This window comes from Miniopterus schreibersii, assembly GCF_964146895.1.
Source record: "Miniopterus schreibersii genome assembly, chromosome: 10".
NCBI classification, from domain to species: Eukaryota; Metazoa; Chordata; class Mammalia; order Chiroptera; family Miniopteridae; genus Miniopterus; species Miniopterus schreibersii.
In genome coordinates, this window is record NC_138110.1 from 33,383,544 (window position 1) to 33,404,904 (window position 21,361).

General features: G+C 36.5%; 1 protein-coding gene across 1 annotated transcript in view; it reads right to left on the reverse strand.

The window, feature by feature from the left end:
• Positions 1-6,884: 6,884 nt before the first annotated feature.
• The window catches only part of DSG1 (desmoglein 1), a 37,023-nt gene continuing 22,546 nt past the window's right edge, over positions 6,885-21,361 (reverse strand). The window contains exons 11-15 of the mRNA XM_081148499.1: positions 18,175-18,450; positions 16,472-16,605; positions 16,067-16,136; positions 13,719-13,927; positions 6,885-11,449 (exon numbers count right to left, since the gene is read on the reverse strand). Coding sequence (XP_081004625.1) covers positions 10,388-11,449; positions 13,719-13,927; positions 16,067-16,136; positions 16,472-16,605; positions 18,175-18,450 — 1,751 coding nt within the window. The 3' untranslated portion in view covers positions 6,885-10,387. The remainder of the gene's footprint in view (positions 11,450-13,718; positions 13,928-16,066; positions 16,137-16,471; positions 16,606-18,174; positions 18,451-21,361) is intronic.

A 21,361-nucleotide genomic window follows, 5' to 3' on the forward strand; every position in this document is an offset into this window, starting at 1 on the left:
TTTTCTTTCATATGGAAATACAATTGATTTTGGCTTTTGATTTCTGTATCCAACAATTTTGCTAAACCTACCTATTTTTTTCAAATTTTATTAAATTTATTGGGGTGATATTGGTTAATAAAATTATATAGGTTTCAAGTGAACAATTCTATAAGGCATCATTTGTATATTGCATGTGTGTTCAGCATCCAAAGTCAGTTCTCCTTTTGTCACCGTATATTTTACCCCCTTTATCTTTTTCTACCTCTCCCCATCCCTCTTTCCCTTTGGTAACCATCATACTGTTGTCTGTGACTATGAGTTTTTGTTTTTTTGTTCATATGGCTAAAACCCTATTTTTAATCTGAATGATATTTCTGAAGATTCTTTTGGATTTTAACTACACAGTTATTTAATTTGACAATAATGATTGTCTTGTTTCTTTCTTTCCGATCCCTATAACCTTTCCCTTCTACTTTTGTACCATTGGTAAAGTGTTAAATGCAACTTTGATAGTGAGCATTGTTATTTTATTTCTCTGTTTCATAAAGAAAGCTTTTAATGTTGTACCATTACATATGATGTTCCCCTTTTGGATTTTATAACTAGTTTGTATAAAGTTAAGAAAATCTACTCAGTTACTTACTAAGAATATCATGAACATATGTTTTACTAAATATGTCCTATACATTGAGAAGAGGCATCATTGTTCCAAAGAACAATTCAGAAAAGGAAGTTTTATTAGGAATAGTGGGAATTTGACAAGCAATATGATGTAATCTGGGGGCTCAGTTCTCGCAGACTGTCAATGCAAGGATGGATTTTAGAAAAATTGAGTAGTGAATGGATGGCATTTATTCATGCATTCAAGAAATAATTACTGCCCAGCCGGGCATGGCTCAGCGGTTGAGCATCGACCTAGGATCCAGGCGATCCGGGTTCGATTCCCGGTCAGGGCACATGCCCGGGTCGCGGGCTTGATCAATGGCTCTCTCATCATTGATGTTTCTATCTCTCTCTCTTTCCCTCTCCTTTCCTCTCTCTGAAATCAATAAAGATATATTAAAAAAAAGAAAAGAAAAGAAAGAATTACTGAGTTTTGCTTGTCATTCTGCTGACCTCTGTGCATCAGACATTAATTCAAAATTTGTTATTTAATTGCTTACATATCCAACTAATGACAAGAAAATTTTTTGGTGTACCTTTATAAATAAACTAAGTGCAAGAACATGTCTTAGAGACTGAGGGAACTGGCATGATGGTTAGAAATAACTTATTAAAATGTTGTAGTTATGTCTACCAAAAATGATGACTCTAATTGACTCATAGCCCTTCTTTCTGGAAGTAAATAGACATCAAAATCAATTATCTATTAAGGTCATTCCTAACTGTGTAACAGTAAAGCTAAGTCATGTATTATAGAAGAGTGATTATATGTCTAACACTCTATGAGCATAAGCATCTAATTAACATAAATGTCACAATATCAGAAAGGTACATTATTAATTACAAAGGGGACCTGAAAATTTTCCTATTTCATACCATTGGGTTTATTATCCAATCTATCAATATTTTAGCTTATGCCCATTCTTATTTACAGCAGAATGTTCAAGAAAGACCTTTTAAATCAGAAATTTCTGAGGTTTCTTGTAGCATGTTTTACCAGACAGTGCTGCCGAGTATACCAATGGTTGTAAGAGACCCTGTTGGTGCCCTCTCCATATTTTTCCCTTATCATTTCTGTGCCCACACACCCAAATTCTGTCAATGCTTGTGCTTCTTTACTTCACTGGTGCCATAGCCACTTTACCCATCTGTACAGCAGGCGCAGGGAATTCTGTCCCCAGAGGCAACCCTTAACTATTAACTGGTGTTAGCTGTTGTCTAAATACACAATTTCCCTCATTTCTGGGATGCTTTTACTCTGCAGTGCCTGAGTTGAACTACACTGGTTCCCAGGGTTTTCTCCAGGAGGGCTGAGCTTCGATTGCCCATGGTGGTAACTGGCTGATAGCATACATTTCATCAGCTGCTTTCCCTTTTCCATCTCCCCAGTCCCTACCAGTAGTTCCTTCACTTACCCTCCCCCTCTAGATTGTCCTCAAATTCTGTTTCAGGGTCTACCTCTAGGAGAACCCAATTTAAGATGTGATCAAGCCCGGCCGGGTGTGGCTCAGCAGTTGAGCGTTGACCTAGGATCCGGGCGATCGGGGTTCAATTCCTGGTCAGGGCACAGGCCCAGTTGCGGGCTTGATCAGTGACTCATCATTGATGTTTCTATCTCTCTCTCTCCCCTCCTTTCCTCTCTCTGAAATCAATAAAGATATTTTTTTTTTTAAAAATGTGATCAAAAGAAACTGACAATTTATCAAGCAGAAAATGACATTTTGAAAGTGATGTCTACATATTTGAGTGTAGAAACATATTTTTCTTTGAGAAATGTGACACATTACATTCTGAGTCCAATCAGGTATGAATCTTAGTAATAATTGGAGCTTGACATTTTGAGCAGTTCTGAAAATGTTCTTGAGTCAGAGGCTGTCCTAGGTCTTGTGTGAGGGAAGATGAGTGGGACACAGACATAGCACTGGGACATACTGAGTTTGTCATAATTAAGCTTTGTTTGTAAAATTAAGAAAAATAACCGGGCTGGGCGTGGCTCAGAAGTTGAGCATCGACCTGGGATCCAGACGATCGGGGTTTAATTCCCGGTCAGGGCACATGCCCAGGTTGCGGGCTCGATCAATGACTCTCATCATTGATGTTTCTGTCTCTCTCTCTCCCTCTCCTTTCCTCTCTCTGAAATCAATAAAGATATATATATATATTTTTTTTTAAGAAAAGGGCCCGGCCGGGCATGGCTCAGAGGTTGAGCATTGACCTAGGATCTAGGAGATCGGTGTTCAATTCCTGGTCAGGGCACAAGCCCGGGTTGCAGGCTAGGCAGCCGATCAATGACTCTCTCATCATTGATGTTTCTATCTCTCTTTCTCCCCCTTCCTTTACTCTCTCTGAAATCAATAAAGATATGTTAAAAAAGAAAAAAAAAGAAAAGTAAGTTCCAGGGGCAACTGAAGTTTGTCTTATTTGAACTCAATCACCAACCACATGCACAGAAACTGGTATGATTTTTAAACTTTTTGAATAATATCCTCCATTTGTAGTTATTGAGTTTTTTCAAGACATTTTAAAATGAGATTTTAATTTAATCAGTTGCTCAGAGCCCTTTTTTCCAATTTCTTTTTTAAATGTTACTTTACTAAACTGCCTGAAGTTTTTTGTTTTATTTTTGTCAGTTATTGGCTACCAACCTGTTACAGTCAAACCAGGTAGTAGGAGTCCCTAATCAATAAAACTAACTAACTATAGGTTATCGACTACCACTCACTCACCTGGGTTGTTGCCGTCTCTTTCTAACGAATCTTGATTCTGTGATTTCCTTCCAAGAGTTTCAGCACAGTAGGTAGAGTGGTCTTTTAAAAATACAAATCTGAGCAGAGCACTTCTCTGCCTAAGCTTTCCAGTGGCTATTTCAAGCAAAGTCAGGATTCTTACTATGGCCTGCAAGGTCAAACACAATCTCATCCCTTGTTACCTTTCAGGCTTCATTTCTTACTGCTTACCTTCTTTCCCTCTCTCTAGCCACTTGGGTCTCCTTCTTTTTCTCTGAATACCCCAAGCATGTGCCTGCCCCAGGGTTTTTCCTTATGTAAAAGAACATCACTCCCATCCTATACTCCCTATCCTAAGTTGCCCTGCTTTATTTTCTCTTGAGCATTTACTGCCAACTAACTCACCATATATTTAATTGTTTACTCGTTTATTGTCAGACCTTCTCTAGCCCCTCTCTATCCTGAATATTAACTCCATAACAAGAAGGACTATTCTGTTCGCTGTCATATCACCACTGCTTGGCACAATTATTAGGCATTCATCTGCAGGATGAATAAACTAATAATGAATGAATGAATGAAAGAACATGTTGGTCGAGGACAGAATTCCTGAGGAAATGGTACTTAAATTGCTACCTAAAGATGAAAGGAGGCAACTATAGGACAATGAGGAAGAGAATGTTCCAGGTAGAGTGAATACCAGTTGCAAAGAAAGGTCAAGGCCATTCCTCAATGTATTTCCTCTCACCTCGATTACAACTTTCCTAGTCCAAACCACCATCATTTTCATGCCAGACCAGGCAGGCCCCTGTAGGTTATTCTAGGCTGAACAGTGAAAAGCCATTGAAATTCTTAAAATAGAGAATTTACTTAATCTAATTTATATTTTAGAAGGCTACCTGACTCATAGGTAGAAAATTGTTTGAAGAAGATAAATGGGAGTAGAGGGACTACTTAAGAGGCCGTTCTGGTAGGTTGGTGGCAGATTCAGATGGACTGAGATATATCTCGGTTATAGAATCAACAGGACCTAATGGATAAAATGTTAGGGGTGACAGAAAGGATGAAATGAAGGAGATGTACTTAGTTTCTGGCTTGAGCAATGGGTCAGTGGGGTCATATTCACTGGGAGGAGGGATATTTGGGTGGTAAAATTTTAAGTTAAATTTTGAACATTTAAAAAGGGGCCTTGGAGGAGCTCTCACAGAGATAGTGTAGAGTCTTAAGAGGAGAGGTCCTGGGGCCAAACTTTAGAAGAACATCACCATTTAAAAGTTTAGTAAGTGGGGCCCAGCTAGCATGGCTCAGTGGTTGAGCATTGACCTATGAACCAGAAAGTGATGGTTCGACTCCTGGTCAGGCCACATGTCTGGGTGTCAGCAGATCAAAGACTCTCATCAATGATGTTTCTATCACTCTCCCTCTTCCTCTCTCTGAAATCAATAAAAAACATATTTTTTAAAAAAGTTGAATTAGCGGGGAACAAAAAAAAAAAAAGAATGAGAATGACAATACAAAATAAATAATACCCTGAAAGGATGGTGTTATAAAAGCCAAGAAAGAAGTGTTTCAAGGAAGAGAGAATTTCATATTCTTCCCAGACCTTATGAAAGACAAGGACAGAAAAGCAGACCTGTATTTGGCAATGTATAGGTCTTAAACAAATTTGACAAGGGCCATTTTGATGGACTGATAGATGAGGGTCAAAGTCTGATGGGACATGACAAAGAAAAGAAAGCATGTGTACATGAGTCTTTAGAAGTTTGGTGAAACAAATAAATAAAAAGTGAGGTAATTGGTAGGAGGAGGGGTGCTGATGGAAATGCTTCAGAAGAGAGGGAGAGAAAGAGAGAGAGAGGGAGAGAGGAGACATAGGAGAGAGACTATTAGGGAAGGAGCAAAGTCCTTGAGCACAAATGGAGAGTGTCTTTTTATATGAGTAGGACACTAACTTCATTGTAATAGGCAGGGGAAAAAATGGGTGCACATGCAGGTGTATGTGTAGGTTTGGCAGAGGAAGATGAGTGGATTCAAGATTGATGACTTGTTTTCTCAGTAAACAATAGGATTAGATCACCAACTGAGAAGGAAAGAGGGGGCGTGGGAGGTTTGAGGACAAAGAAGGTATGGAATAGTGACCTAGTCTAATGAGATGGGAAGTCTATCAAAGAACCAGGATTGTAAAGAAGCAGGTGTTACTCTATGATTGAGATCATGTATTTAAAATGAAAAAGTCAACTCACTTGAATCATCCCTTTAGCTGTTTGTGTGCAGACAGAGCTGGAGGGTGAAAGATTTGGGATATGTAAATGGAAATGCAGGACAAGGAGATTTGAAGGTATTCACCAAGAGGTGACCAGAGTTAGACTTCTAAAGCTTGATTAGATAAAGAGGGAAGTGAAGCTACTGGAGAGTGAGAAAGTGATTGGAGGCCCCCAAAATGGGGAGTTTTGATGAAGGGGAGGAATTGCAACAATTCCTTAATTACTTAAGCAAGTGAGCTAGAAGGATAACAAGGAAGTAGAACTGAGGCATCCAGGTGCTGTCATGCTGGATTAGGAAGAGAGTGGCTGAGGTGGAGTGGGGAAAATGGGGGTCTAGCAACTAAGAATTAGAGTGTTAAGTGCCTCACCTATGTGGTCATTGAAGTTGCCATGAACACCCTCAAAAATTGGAGAAATCCCAGAAGATAGTGGCCCAGCAACAGTGGGACATTATTAAGAAATCGGTCAGTAAATGGCACACAGAGGATACACGGGGGGGGGGGGGGGGGGATATAAGCAGATCCATGTCTGAAGGGTAAGGTTTTGTGCAGGCTGGAGATGCTGATGGTCTGAAAAGTGTCATCCGAGAGCAAAGAGGAGGTGCACCCCAATAAAGGTGAAAGTGTGTGATTTTAAAAGCAAAGTAAAAAAAAAGCCATTCTAAAACAAATAAAATGCTAGTGTAAACAAAAACAAAAAATTAGAGTAGCAAAGAGAGAAAGGTAAAAGCATAAAGATGCTAAAAGTATCGAATAAAAGCTTAAAACGCAAGCTATTTATCATTTACTTATTTGTGCAGGGCTACTCGAGGCTGTGCTCTGACATTACTAAGCAGCAATCTGAGGAGTAGGCTCCTCAGTAAATATGAATTAAAAAAGAAAAAAAAAGAAAGTGAAAATAAACTTTAACAGTGTGAAAATTAAAAAAAAATTCTTAACTTAGATGGGCTGAAAATAATTAGATTTGATAATCTCTAATTATTCCTCTAATTATTACCCAGCCCCCCTTAACAATTCAGAGAAGATAATAAAGACAGTATTAATCATTTTATTGCTGTAAACATAACTCTTTGGAAATTACAAACCAACTTAAAAGAGCTGACAGATTACCAAGCAAAGAACTAGTACCTAAATAATTTACAAACTTTTATGTTGAAACTTGAAGGAAAGCACCTTATTTTAAGCATTTCCAAAGATGACTATTTAGAGTTTTAAAATACTTGTAAAATAGAAAAGAAACATAAGTTAGACTAAGTACAGCTTGATGATAAAGTGTTTAGTAATTCTAATATAACTAAATGGAGAGACTATAGGCAAGCAACAGATTATTGCTTTAAAATTATTTGATGGATAACAGGTTGAGTCATTTATACTTTTGTGCTAACATAAACTGAATAATCTAGAACTGGAAGACAGATTCTATTTTATGGGTACTAGTAATCTATGTGGACAGGTATATTCCAATGCATTGTGAAGTAGGCCTTAGAAATACTAAAAATTCCAAAAAAGATTGGAATTTATTAAATAGGCAAGAAAAATGTGGCAATACTTTTAAAAGTTTGTTTTGGGTTTCAAATATCTTTCCCAAATAGCCATGGCCATTTTAGCCAATGCTCATAACACCTTTAACCTCCTACTAAAGTCAAAGGGTATCATATATGTTACAGCCTGGCAGACATTTAAATGTTGATATAAGTTCAGAAATGAATTATGTAGATAATTAAAAACTTCGGGTCAGAATGAATATGCAATTTTTGAAGCTATATAATTAAAATTCTGTCAGGATATTACATTGAATGAAGATTATGAGGCTAAAATCTTTATACATGAATATAGAACAGATATTCAGATGAAGACCTATACATAACCCTAAATACATACTTTTTTCTGTAAAATTTTCAGTGCAAATTCAGTTAGATCAACCAACATAAATAGAGGTTAATAATATGTAACAGATGTATCCGGAATTTAATGTCACAATAGTTCAGGATGGTATTATGGTTGATATTAAGTAATAAAATAAATATTTATAATATACTAATTTTTGCCCCTAAGGACTACCTCTTTAGAAGTCAGATGCTTTATAAACATTAAACATTATTTCCAACTATGTATACAAAACATTTAAGTCATTATTTCTTCTCTTTTTTTAAGACAAATTAATCTGAGACAGCTTGCAATGTGGACTTGAATGATAACTATTCTCATAAAATAATGTCTACTTCTTAGGTCTATGGAACAACTTAAGGTCTAAGAATTAGAGGAAAGCATCTAAGGGGGAGAATTAAATTCTCCCCCAAAGGCTGTTCATTGAAAAATAACATGCCTTCAAATGACTGTTAGAATGGTTGATGTCTTAAAAGGCAATTTTAAAATTTAGGAATAAAAAGTTAGAATATCAATGTGTAATCTCCCCCAAAAACACAACAGAAAACAAACAAACAAAATCAAACCCAAAACAAAACACAATTTAGTATGAAAGTATCTTCCTAGAAAGATTGATGAATAATACTCCTATTTTTTTCCTTGTATTTCCCATGGTTTTATGTAACTAATGGATCTTAATATCAACAGTTATTAAAGATGGTCACTCTGGCATATGTTAAAGAACCAAAAAAACATATCTGGAAAATATCAGGAGTCTCAAGAAAAAGCTTTTGATGATATGTCATATAAAAGTGACAAATAAGCTACTTGTCGTCAGATATCACTTCCTTTAATTAATTAACAATTGATTAATAATTATTTTTATTTCTTCAAACTCCTAGACCTAACTATACTCAAATGTACTTGAATAAATACCTTTTTACTTTACTTCTGGAAAAATTACCCATCATTAATGGAACCCCTAAATGGGAGAAAGAAATAAAAGAAAAACTCCCTGTGATTCACTTTATTTACACCTCTGCATTTTGGCATGCTACAGAACATCACAATTTTACATAGTCTACAGAGTTTAAAATAAGATGTATATTGTGGCTTTGAAAATATTAACATCATCTGCTATAGCATAGAGCAAAATAGCTCTAGCTAAAATAATTCATTCCCCAGCTCCCTTGGACAAGTGTTGGAAATTGAATAACTATTCTTTGACCTGTAACACCCTGGGACATTTGAGTAATTCAGGGTAATAATCTTTAAAAGATGTTGTCATATCCAGTTTTACATTGTTGAACTCATATTAACACTGAATTTAGAAAAGAGAAAAAAAGTTCCTTTACCATGCAATGGTAAATTTACCTCTGGTTAACAATGCTTTGATTCTATTTACAGACTTTTATATATAGCAAACACACAGAAACATACATTACTAAATTTTGAAGCTAGAAAAATATATCATAGGATATGATTTGGAATCTGTAAATTGGAGCATGTATAAGCTAAGAGTGTATTGACAAACCAAATCAGAAATGTAAAATTTATAGTAGTATGAAAATTCGGTTGCGAGTGGGACAGAATAAAGAAATGGGGCTAACTAGTACAGTTTCATTCTTGTTAACACAATATCATCAACTCTGTTAAAAGTTCCTAGTTGATCCCTTCAAAATAGCAGCAGAGGGTTGTTTAAAAAAGTACTAAACTCAGTTCAAACTAATAGTACAGCATTACTTTACTGCACAATTCTAACTTTCCCCATTAAGCATTTTACATGTTTTTCAGATCCCCTTTAAAAAATTCCCCCAAAGCTTAACCATACAGCTCAGTTTAAGCAAATCATTTAAACTTAGGAGATGGATAATAAAGAGCTGAATATAAATGAATTACACTTACTAAAAACAGTCTGAAAATACAATGCAGTTCCCATCTGCTTTCTTGGAAGGTAATCTACCACTAGTGTGAACAACAATGTCAATTGTTATTTGCTTCAATCTGAGAAGTACACTTGGCAGGTTTTCCTTTATTAAGTCAGAGCCACAGCAGTAAAGGGAAAAATGAGTGTGATATCCTGCAACCTCACCAGTAGGCAATATTAATTAATATTGCATCTACACTAAACGCAAACTAGAAGCAGAAAAGCCTTGACTCCATAAGAATTTTAGCTGCAGCCCTGTCTAAAGATTCAGGCTCCGACATTGTCAGTTTACCCCAATGGATCTTACCCTGTTGTCACTCTCTTAACGGAATTTCCCTCCCAGAAAACATTTCCTAATTTGAGGTTTACTTTACCTAGTGCAATTATTAAGGTAGGAGCGCTTGGTGGCTTGTGGACTTGGCTATGTAACCAGATTCTTTTTTCTTTAATGGTTAACCCTGGTCTGAATATGTGGTTGGATTTTCATTTATATTATCTGTGAAATTGACAGGGCATTTGGCACAATTTTCAAATACATGAACACATATTGCACTTTTAGTTCTTTTAAATATTGCCAGAGATACATGGCAAATAAAAAAAGAGAAAGAGAATTATGCCAATTGCCATCTTAAGGCCAGTGTTTTTACATGACTGAGTTTTATTTCTTCCATGTGCTGGAAATGCACTATAGGCCTCACAGATGCAAAGAAACTGTGTCTCAAGTTTTAGTTCACTGCCATGATTCCATTGGTATTAATATAAGAAAGAAGTTTACCAATTCTAAGGAGAGCTCTTGCCCAACAGCACTGTTTCCATCTATTTTCCTCATTGTGGTTTCTCACCTTGCTCCACAATTACCTTAGCACCTTGTTGTGCATCATAAATCACATTGTTAGCTTTTTGGTGATGGGAATTGAAGCTAAATCACAATTACTGAGAAAAAGTGTGCTGGGATACTGGCTACTTAGTATATTGTACTGTACTGTACTTTGTGATTCGACTTCGGGCTGTGCTAGGGGAGGCGGATCCAAGGGCCTGGCTAAAATGATGGTCAGAGGAGTTCCTCATATGGCCAATGGTAGCTGTTCCCCCCATGCTGCTACTCAGGCCCCCACCTCCTCCCAGACTGCTCAGCCCAATGCCACCACCACTTATTCCAGCTTCACTACTAACCAGGCCACTACTGACTGTGCCACTGCCTCCAATTATCCCAGCTGGGCCACTAAATCCAGTTACGCCAGAGCCAGAGACAACCCTCTCTGTCACAATCACATTGTGGGTATTTGATAACTCGGGGTGCATACTCAAACTGCCCATCATGCCAGAAGTTGGTCTGATTACTCTTTCTGTCACTACCACATTTGAAGACTCTCTAGGATCAGGGATGGTCAAAGTGGTGGGTAGGCTTGAACTTGGTGCTATTACCCTTTCTGTTACTATAACATTTGACCCATCTCTCAAGTCAGGCATCTCTAACATTCCATGCAAATCTGCACCAGAGATTGGGCCGAGCACCCTCTCTGTCACCACCACATTTGAGGCATGTCGATTATCATGAACGAGGACAGAGGGCTTCAGAGCGCCAGAGGTGGTATAAGACTCGGTCACAGTGACATTACCATAGCCCAGAGGATCAGGAATAGGCATAGGATGCTGTACACCAGGTCCCGAGGGATAGGCACTCTCAGAAATGACTGTGGTAGTGCCATATCGTGGAGACATGGGTGGGTATCCGCTAGCAATGGGCTCTGTTCCCTGCTGAGGGCAAATTGGTTCAGTGCTCTCAGGTGGCCAAGAGAGATCAAAATCTGGATATGGTTCAACATTTTTCCCCAGGCTGATATCTGCCAACTTCTTAAATTTAGGCCCCAGTGTATCCAAGAAGTTGTCATCAAAGTCTTCTCCAATGAAGCTACAACAACCCACAGAGCCAGCAGGGGAACCTACACCTTCAATATCATATATGAGCAAACAGTCATTGGATGGGCGTCCTTCATCTTCATCTGCATACGCATATGCTTTCTAAATTTGTAGAGGAAAGAAAAAATGAAATCATGAATACATATTTAACAATAATATGTATCTTTATCTTAATTTTTTTCTTACAGGGTATTACCAAAGAAAAATATAAAAAAAATAAAACTTTAACATCTACTTAGAGATGCTCTAAGAATCATATAACTGCATAAAAGAGTTTGCTTAGAAATTATTTTAACTGGAATTCCAGTAATATATTTTGATTTAAAAAATTTATTAAGGTGAACTTTATAATAGTGCACTTTGGACACAAAAGCATACCAAAAAAGTCACATGAATTATTTTGTAACCAACTTAGGAGGAGGTACTTAAAAATGCTGAATTTGAAGTATACCAAATTGCATATTTTTTGGTTTATTTAAAGAAGGTAGTTCACAGCTGATTTGAGTTCATTCAGAATTGTGCTTTCCATCCTTCAGTTGGAGTGGTTATGGTGAATCTGTGAAATTTATTTCAATGAGTCTTTTTCGGCAAAACAACAGAAAAATATAACTCTGGGTTTATGCCACTTTGAGATTACAAATTGAAGGTGAACAAAGACAATTTTTGAAGCTAGAATCTTCTTTAATTCAAAATGAAAGCCCACAGATGTGCTCTTTTATTCACCTGGGCTGTTCATTATAATGGATTGCAAACTTTCAGGTTAAGTATCAGAAATGCCTTTGCTAGCAAACCAACTCATTATGCTATTTTATTCACAAATATTTTTTGAGTTGTCCTTAGATCTGCCAGACACTCTATTAGGAACTTGGCAATAAAGAAATGAACAAAGCCAGGTAAAGTCCCTCTCTTGTAAGGCTTACGTTTTAGTAGGATGAAGCAGACAACACAAACATATTTGTCAGGAGGTGGTAAGTGCAGGGTAAAGAGATAGAAAGTGATGGGGGTTGCTCTTTCAGATAGAATGGTCAAGGATGGCATCTCAAAAAAGTTATGTTTGTTCAGAGATTTGAGTCAAGGGACAGTGAGCAAAGCAGATAGAATATTATGGGTAGAAGAGGCTGTGAGTGCAAAAGTATTCAGGCAGAATTATACTTTTCATGAAAATAATATTTATTTTTAAGGACATGGATAGGAAGTATTCCTGTGGGTTTTAGCAACAGGCCTCCTGTTATTATCTATTGTTATTTGAAAGGCTTTAACTAGTATCTTATTTCAAAATATCAGCCACCATCCAAACCATTAGGAGAGTTCATGAAGGCATTTTAGGCCAGGATGTAGAAGGACATAAGTATATCAGAGACAGTAAATTCCTTAAAGCTTAAGTATCACATGGCATGTAACCATGGGCACTTCTGTCTCTACCTGGGGATGGCAAAATTAAACCTTATTGGTTCTTTGAATGTTCTGGAATTGTTCTATGGCTCTTGAACTTACTCTTACTGAATATTTATTATGTGCCTGGAACTGAGCTAAGTACTGGCAACATAATGTGGAGAGCATGTAGCTGAGGCACCAAAAAGTGTGGTAGACATATAACTAACAAGTTTTAACAATGGTAGGGTCTATAAAATGTATAAACAAAGTACAAATGGCCCCTGACTTGTGATGGTTCAACTTAACAAGTTTTTGACTTATGATGATGCAAAAGTGATGCCCATTCAGTAGAAACCGGCTAGGCTAAGCTAGGATGTTTGTGGTAGGATAGGTGTGTTAAATGCATTTTCAACTTAGGATAGACACAACCCCATTATAAGTCAAGGAGAATCTGTACTACAGAAATACAAATAAGGAAACATCAATCTTATTTTGACTGAAATGTTTAACAATGAAAACTTCAGAGGCAGTAAATATTTGAACTGGGTCTTGAAAGATGGGTAGGGGTTTGTGAGAGAGATGACGAGATAAAAGCATTCCAGTACAGGTACAGCGTAAGCAAAGACATGGAGGGCAATAGACGGTGAGTAAGGCAAAGGCACTTGGCAAGTGGAATTGGTAGTAAGGAGTAATTGGAGATGTGAGGGAAGGGTCAATCTGTGAATAAGCTTATTTGTCACGTTAAGGAATTTAGACTTCATGCCATAGACAAAACACAGCTGGGATCCATTGGCTATTATTAAGTGGGGGAGTAAGAGGCCTAGGTCAGAGCTTTAGTTGTATTATTTAGCAGCACTATGGATCTTCAAGCATCAAGACTAGAGGCTAGGAACCTAGCTAGGAGATGCCTGCCAAAGCCCTGTTGGAAAAGAGTGGGAGCCTCGAGTATAGCAGTGGGTGCAGGATAGAGAGGAAGTCATGGGTCTAGAGCCCTTACCTGACAGAAGTAACTTTCCATGAAGTCCATATTCAGACCTCCTTCTCTACATTCCCTCATAGAATTTCTTCTTAATGTTCCAGAATATTCTTGACATATGTCAGGTGCTCCTGGTGTTTTAACTCCATCAGCTAGTTCAAATCCTGTCATTCTTTCTTCTCCTTCCATATCTTGCATTTCTCTGCCACCATACTCATTTGTGTAAACTCCTGAAAGTAAAGATCAAATTAAATTTACTTTATCTAGTGTATTGTGGACCAAAAATCAGTAACTTACTGTAATGTATGGTTCTTCATTTAAGTATGCATTTGTGAGCAAAGAAAAAAATGAAAGTGATATCTAAATATAGGAAGTATAAATATGATATTGAGTTCAAAATAATATTATCAATTAATTTGTTAATTTGTTAATTATTGTTGTTAATTGTTTGTTGGTAACTACATGTTGAGCTAGAAGTGAGGGGCTGCATAGTGGTTATAAACACCTATGCTTTAGAGGTTTTCATTTTACTTTACTCTTTATTTTTTTAAAAACATTTTGATTACAGTCTACATTCAATATTATTTTGTATTAGTTTCAGCTGTACAACATACTGATTAGAAGATCATATACTTTACAGTGGTCCCCTTGAGATTTCCAGTACCCAACTGGCACCATATATAGTTATTATGAGATTTTGAATTAACAAAAATTGGGGGGAAATAACCTAAATTCTAAAAGTTAAATAGTATAAGAATACCCCAATGTATTAGAAGCACAGGGCCTCCAGAAGAAGGCCCAAGAACCACGGCTTTCAGAGAAGAAGCCATGGCTATGGTGAGGGGAAAAGTTTACATGGGAGTCTTGAATTTGCACTTGGATGTGAGGGGTGAATGGAAGCTTCTTATAATATTCTAAGCAGGTGAGATAAAATGATGGCCTGGACTATGGAAGTGCCATGGACAGGGCAAGTGTTGATATGGGATAGGTGTCCTACGCTTTAATATTTTAAATATATTGACTTTTAGGAACAGTGTCTTTTCCATACTTCTATTACTTTGGTACCTCTCATTGTGCTTTGTTCAAAAGATTTGTGTAAAGATTTGTAGACCAGGCAGCCGATCAATGACTCTCTCATCATTGATGTTTCTATCTCTCTCTCTCTCCCTCTCCCTCTGCCTTCCTCTCTTTGAAATAAGTAAAGATATATTTAAAAAAAAGATTTGTAGACCTAATGAGAGATTAAATGTATAAATAAAGCCTTGTGGATTGATGTCTTGAGAACTGATTGGATATCAATAACGGAAATATATAAGAATGAGTTCCTACTTTTGACGTGGGGGAATGTTGGTGTCGTTAACAAAGATGGATACATCAGGAGGAGAAATAGTTTTAAACACTAACATGTTCAGTCCTTTGAACAAGGACCAGTTCTACAAGTTATAAATATTTCTGTGCTTCTTACATTTTAATGAGTTCAAAGTAGAAAAGTCATGATTACAAGTTTGAAGAAGACTGACAGGAAAATAAGAGACTCAATAATTATTTACCTTGAAAAAAAGGAAAGATGGTACAACTCTTTTCAAAGATATGAGAAGTTTCTAAAAGTTAATTGTTCTCTTTATTTGAGTGGTAGTTACTGACTTACTGTGATATTCTAATTGTCCCCTGGTTTCCGCCTATGAACTGGTTTAGACCTCTGTGGTAAGGTAATTTGTACTGATAGTCTTACCCATGGGCAAGGAGAAATTCCACCACATGCACGAAACCTCAGATGAGAGCTTTAAAAGATTTTGACAGTGTTTCACCCACTTACTTCCAATCTGAGAAACTAACAAATATTTTTAGGTCAACATTTATGCTGATGCTGAGAATGCATACAGTCTTTATTTTGCCATGATAGCAGCTGAAGCCAGAATGACTTTGATCCAGTCATGAATTGTGGAGCTAGATTCTCTTCTCGATAAAGGAGCACAGATCTATTTTAATTGGGTGACACTTTAATTCTAATTAGTATTTTGGGAATAAATAAAATTTGCTCTATTGGACAAAACAAACAAACAAATACAAGACCAAAATAGAATTGTGGTTACAATTCAGTTACTCTCTCTTATTTAGAGACATCCTAATCAAGCCATTTCCTAAGTACTTTCTGATGATTAAGGAAGATTTAAAAAATCCAACATATAAGAATAAGAATTATTATAGGTTTTTCCTTATCATTTAATTTGCAAATCAGTCATTTAAAACAGAAAAATAGAAACAATTTTAAAGACAAATAAAATAATTGAGAAACAATGAGGCATGCAAAGAGAGAACAAAATTCCGTCTGAGTCATTTGAGTATTTAAAATAAAATAAAAATTGTACCTGAAGTGTCAATACATTCAATTAGTTGTACACCTCCTGTTCCTGATGGTATGGGGGCAGTGGTAATAGTCTAAAAGACAAGAAACAACATTTTCCCATTTGTAATGACTCTTTTCTTTCTATAGTTACACATGGGTTAGTTCTCAAATTATCTCAGATTTTCTGAAAGAATATGACTTAGGAAACATTTGAAATCCATTTAAAACAGGAACCTCATACAGAAAGCCTTCCCTGGTTACTTCCATTTAATTTTGAGGTACCTCTGATTTCTCTTCATTTTCCCCACTGTCTGGCCCAGAACAAAGAACAGCATAGTCTGTGAGTGATCACCAACCTCTTGTTTCATGTGACTAAGGCTGAGCTTGGGTGGCTACCATAGGTCATTTCTTACAGATCCGCACTTACCCCGGGCTGAGGCGGTGGTAATTCTACTGCCCACGGATGAATTGCTCCATCTGAACATTCAGGAACGGGCTCAAAGCCGGCTCCACCACCAGGGGCGCCTCCACAATCACAACAGATCAACAAAAATGGGACCACTGATGGTGAAAGGATAGGAATATTGAAATTAGCAGCAGGGCCCTATTAAAACAAAACAACTTGCTTTTGTGGTTAAATTTGAATCCCTAATAGAACCCCATTTGATTCCCCCTAAAATAACTGACATTTTCAGAAAATAAAGTGAATAATGCTGAAAAGCTAAAATCAATGTGAGCTTCAGTATTCTAGATTTACAATCCATTTTAATTTGTTATATTGGATTCAGATTACAAATAGTATCATATGATTAAAATAGGTAGCAAAAAATATTTCATATGCAGAGTGCTCTGATTTCATATTTTATGTGTGTATGTTTTAATTAAATAATGCCTGAAGTATCTCCTGACATTAAGATTTTATGATCTATACTTAAAAAATGGCAATGTTTACATTAATTTAATGGTAATGTGCAGATATCTACCTAATTACTTCAGAACTCCCTTCTCATTCCTCAGAGACTGGAGGATCTAGCTCATCTCCACTCTAATTTCTATCATCACTCAAAGCGATGTTGAAGACCACCTAGATAACCCATAGGATATTATGTCCTCATGGCTAGATACTTGACTAGGTCTACTCTAGTGATCATAAATGTGATCTATCTCTAAATGTTGCCATGTGTGGTACTTATTTTTGATCATCAAAGCAATGTTGTGAGGTAATAGATGGCAAAAGTGTGGCTCAGTGAAGATAGGTAACCTTTGGAAGACTCTACCAGACAATTACATTTAGAAGCTGAAGTTGAACCCTATGTCTACTTGACTTTCCCTTTCATTAAGTCTTAGCATAGCATGAAATCCCTTCAGCGTCTGGTCCCTGCCTGTCTTTCTAGTCTTAACTGCCACCACGCAATCCAATACATGCTTTATTTCTTCCTTATTGGAGTCCTTTATCTCAGTAACCAGCACTCTCATTCTTTGGTGGATTTGCACATAGATTTTTTTTTCCCCCTCCTTTTATTATGTTCTCTTTTTCTTGTTCATCAGGCTAGTTCTGTTAAAACTCAACTCAGAATTTACTTTCTTTATGTACACTTTTCTTTCCTTTTCTTTTTAATGTATCTTTATTGATTTCAGAGAGAGGAAGGGAGAGGGAGAGAGAGAGATAGAAACATCAATGATGAGAGAGTCATTGATCGGCTGCCTCCCGCATGCCCCTGACTGGGGATCGAGCCCGCAACCAGGGCATCTTCCCTGACTGGGAATCAAACCCCATCGATCTCCTGGATCCTAGGTCCACGCTCAACCACTGAGCCATGCCTGGCCGGGCAATATGTACGCTTTTCTTACTGTTTCAATCAACTGTTGCTCATTTCTTCTTCACTCAAATAGCAATTTGACCTGCCTATTATGGGACTTCCCATTGCATTGAGATTGGATGAAAAAAACTTCTATCTTCTATTGCCAAGCAGTTAGATTTTTTAAATCTTATAAATCCAGCACCAAATGTAGAAATGTCTTGATAATTGAACAAAATAAGAATTTGTAAATACATTTTTATCAAAAGATAAGAAAACATCTCACAGTTTTTGGATGGGCACATATAGATTGGACTATTAAAGTACTTACATCCTAGGACCAAGAATCCCATGATGAGTAGTCCAATGCCGGCAGGACCAAAATGTACATTATCTGGGAACATGGGCACGTATGTTTCTGGTACTTGATAATCTGTGTTTCCATTGCCTTCTGGGTTGACTGTAACAGGTACTTGAGGTTCAAATTCACTTGTACTAGTGTCAACTACATTGTCAGTGTTATAGTTTGGAGTAGTGTCAGGTGTTTTCCAGCCAGAACCTTCAAGAGCAATAATAATTGTGCCAGTACAAGTTCTTTGAAGAGCATCTGTAACAAGGTTCAAAATGGAAGAAATAGTTTACAAATTTAGTGTAATAATTGTTGGACAATACAAAACTATTTTCTTTTTGCATCAATACTTATTTCAATGTCTTTATCTCCATTCATTCAGTAACTTCCCAAATTCTCCTTTGTTCATGACTCATTTTTTAAATCAAACTTTTATGACTATTAGTGCTTCTGAAAAACTGTCTCATGTGTAGAGAAGCATAAACAATAAACTCCAACTTATGAATGTATCAGCCAGTGGTGTGTTATAAGCCACAGTAGGGGCAGTACAAGCCTATTTTTTTTTGCACATTTCTATAGTAGAGCTAGATTTTTTTTTGGTTGTTGTTTTTTGTCTTCTTCAATTATGTTTGTTCTTTACCTTTTGTGGGATGACAAAATGAACAGAGTTTGAGCAGGTTGGTAAATCATTTCTACAAAAATTTCCTAGTGATAAAGCAGCATATTCCAAAACTCACAACCAATAAATCATAGGAGAGGGAACTCACACTATCAGAGATGTGTGTGTGGGGGGGGGGGGGGTGGATTTTCATTTCAATAAGAAGGTGAAATGCTTTTGTTTCACAAGCAGATATTCCAAATTTGCTTTCTTCTTGCCCTTCAAAGTTTCAGTAGGTTATTGTGTTCCTTGACTAAACACAGGGGTAGGGACATTTGTTATTTGTTTCAACTTAATTGTTTCACATTTACTGTTTATTTCATCTAACCAACCAACCAACCAACCAACCAACCAACCAACCAACCAACCAACCAACCAACCAGTACTTCAAAATAGTAAACTGATTTTTTTAGTGCACTTGACACGGAAGGTAGTACATCAGAATACATCTATATTTAGATCAGCAAGTGCCTCGGGCTAAAGTAGGGCTGTAGTATTGACTACAAAAGTGTGCCAGGGAACTCTTTTCGGTGGTGAATATGTTCTAGATCTTGTTCGTGGCAGTGTATATATGAATGTATACATCTGTCAACTCATCAAGTTGTACACTTTAAAAGGGTGTATTTATTATATGTATGTTATACCTCAATAACGTTGAATAAGAAATATATTTGAATATATATTTGTGCCCTCATCTTGCAACAAAATTCGTCCATTAAAAACCATCAGACAATTAGCTCATGATCTCACTTATATGTGGAATCTAATGAACAAAATAAGCTAATGAACAAAACAGATCCAGAGACACTGAAACATGCAACAAACTGATGTATTTTAGAGAGAAGGGGTGGGGGCGGGAAGAGATTAACCAAATAACTTATATGCATATATGCATAGCCCAAGGGCAAACAATAGTGCAGGGAAGGCCTGAGGAGGGGGCGGGAGCGGGGTGGAGGGAGTCAATGAAAAAAGGGGACATCTGTAATACTTTCATCAATAAAAATAAAAATAATCTATCAAAATAATCATGTATCTATAGCAGTTTAACAAAAAATGGTATATGTAAGAGGTGATAAAAAAGATATTTTTAAATGAGAAAAGTTGCTCAGACCAATATTAGAAACACATTGCTGCAGTCATTTACATTTGATTTTAAAAAGTCAGTCATGTTCACATCTATTTAAGTGAATGGAAGCTACTTGTATTTGTATTTTGTATGCAATTGTTCTAACTATTCTAAGTTACCTTAAAAGAGACATATTCATCACATCTGCACAATTTGTTTTCTGTAGGATTTGAATATGAAAATTTATGATTAGGAATTGCTCACTATAGAAAAACCACATTGCTGGTGTGATTTTTGTTTGTTTGTTCGTTTTTGTTAGCCCTCACCTAAGGATATTTTTTCCATTGAGTTTTAGAGCTAGTGGGAAGAGAGAGGGGGAGAGAAAGAGAGAGAAACATCGATGTGAGAGAGACACATTGATTGGTTGCCTCCCACGTGCACCCTGACCAGGGCTGGGGATTGAACCTGCAACCCAGGTACGTGCCCTTGATCGAGAATCAAACAAGCAACCCTTCAGTGCTCGGGTTGATGCTCTAACCACTGAGTCACACTGGCCAGGGCCCAGGTGTGATTTTTTTCTCTCCTTCAGAGATAAGATTTCCAAAAGTTAGCATCTACCGTATAGAAAAGTTTCTTCACCAACATGCGCTATTAGGCTAGACCTCAGTGGTCATAATAATTCTTGCTGCAGTGTAGGAATGATGTTGATGGAACAACATCTTTTTCTATAGCCCACTTGCAAATATTTACATGTTATCGCTGAAACAATTTTTAAAAATTCCACGATAACCTCCTTTTTGCTATCTATTCCCCCCATTTTATTGTGATACTATAATTGACATGTAACATTATATAAATTTAAGATGTACAATATGCTGATTTTATATACTTATGTTTTACAATTGGACTACCACCACAGTGTTAGCTAAAGTTTCCATCATATCATATAGTTTCGTTTCTTTTTTTTGTGGTGAGAAAATTTAAGATCTACTCTTTCAAGTATATAGCACAATATTGTTATCATTAATTACAATGTTGTGCATTAGATCCCCAGAATTTATTTATTTCATAATTGGAAGTTTGTACTTTTTGGCCAACATCTTCCCATTTCCCCCATTCACCAGTCCCTTTTCTTCTATCTTAAATGTTTTTGAGCCATGTAGACTATTTTTAATATTTTGAACACTTGATCTTTTAAATACTATGCAATCCATTTTATGAAGCTAAGTTTGCTGCAAAAGTCATTATAGCATATCTTTTTATGAAAGAAAATGTGTTTTATTTTTGAACATTATATACACACTGCACTACTCCTGTCTATAAACTCAAGTAATTTATTTTTATTTTATTTTATTTCATTTTATTTTATTTTATTATTTTATTTTTTCAAATATATCTTTATTGATTTCTAAGAGCAGAAAGGAGAGGGAGAGAGAGAGACAGAA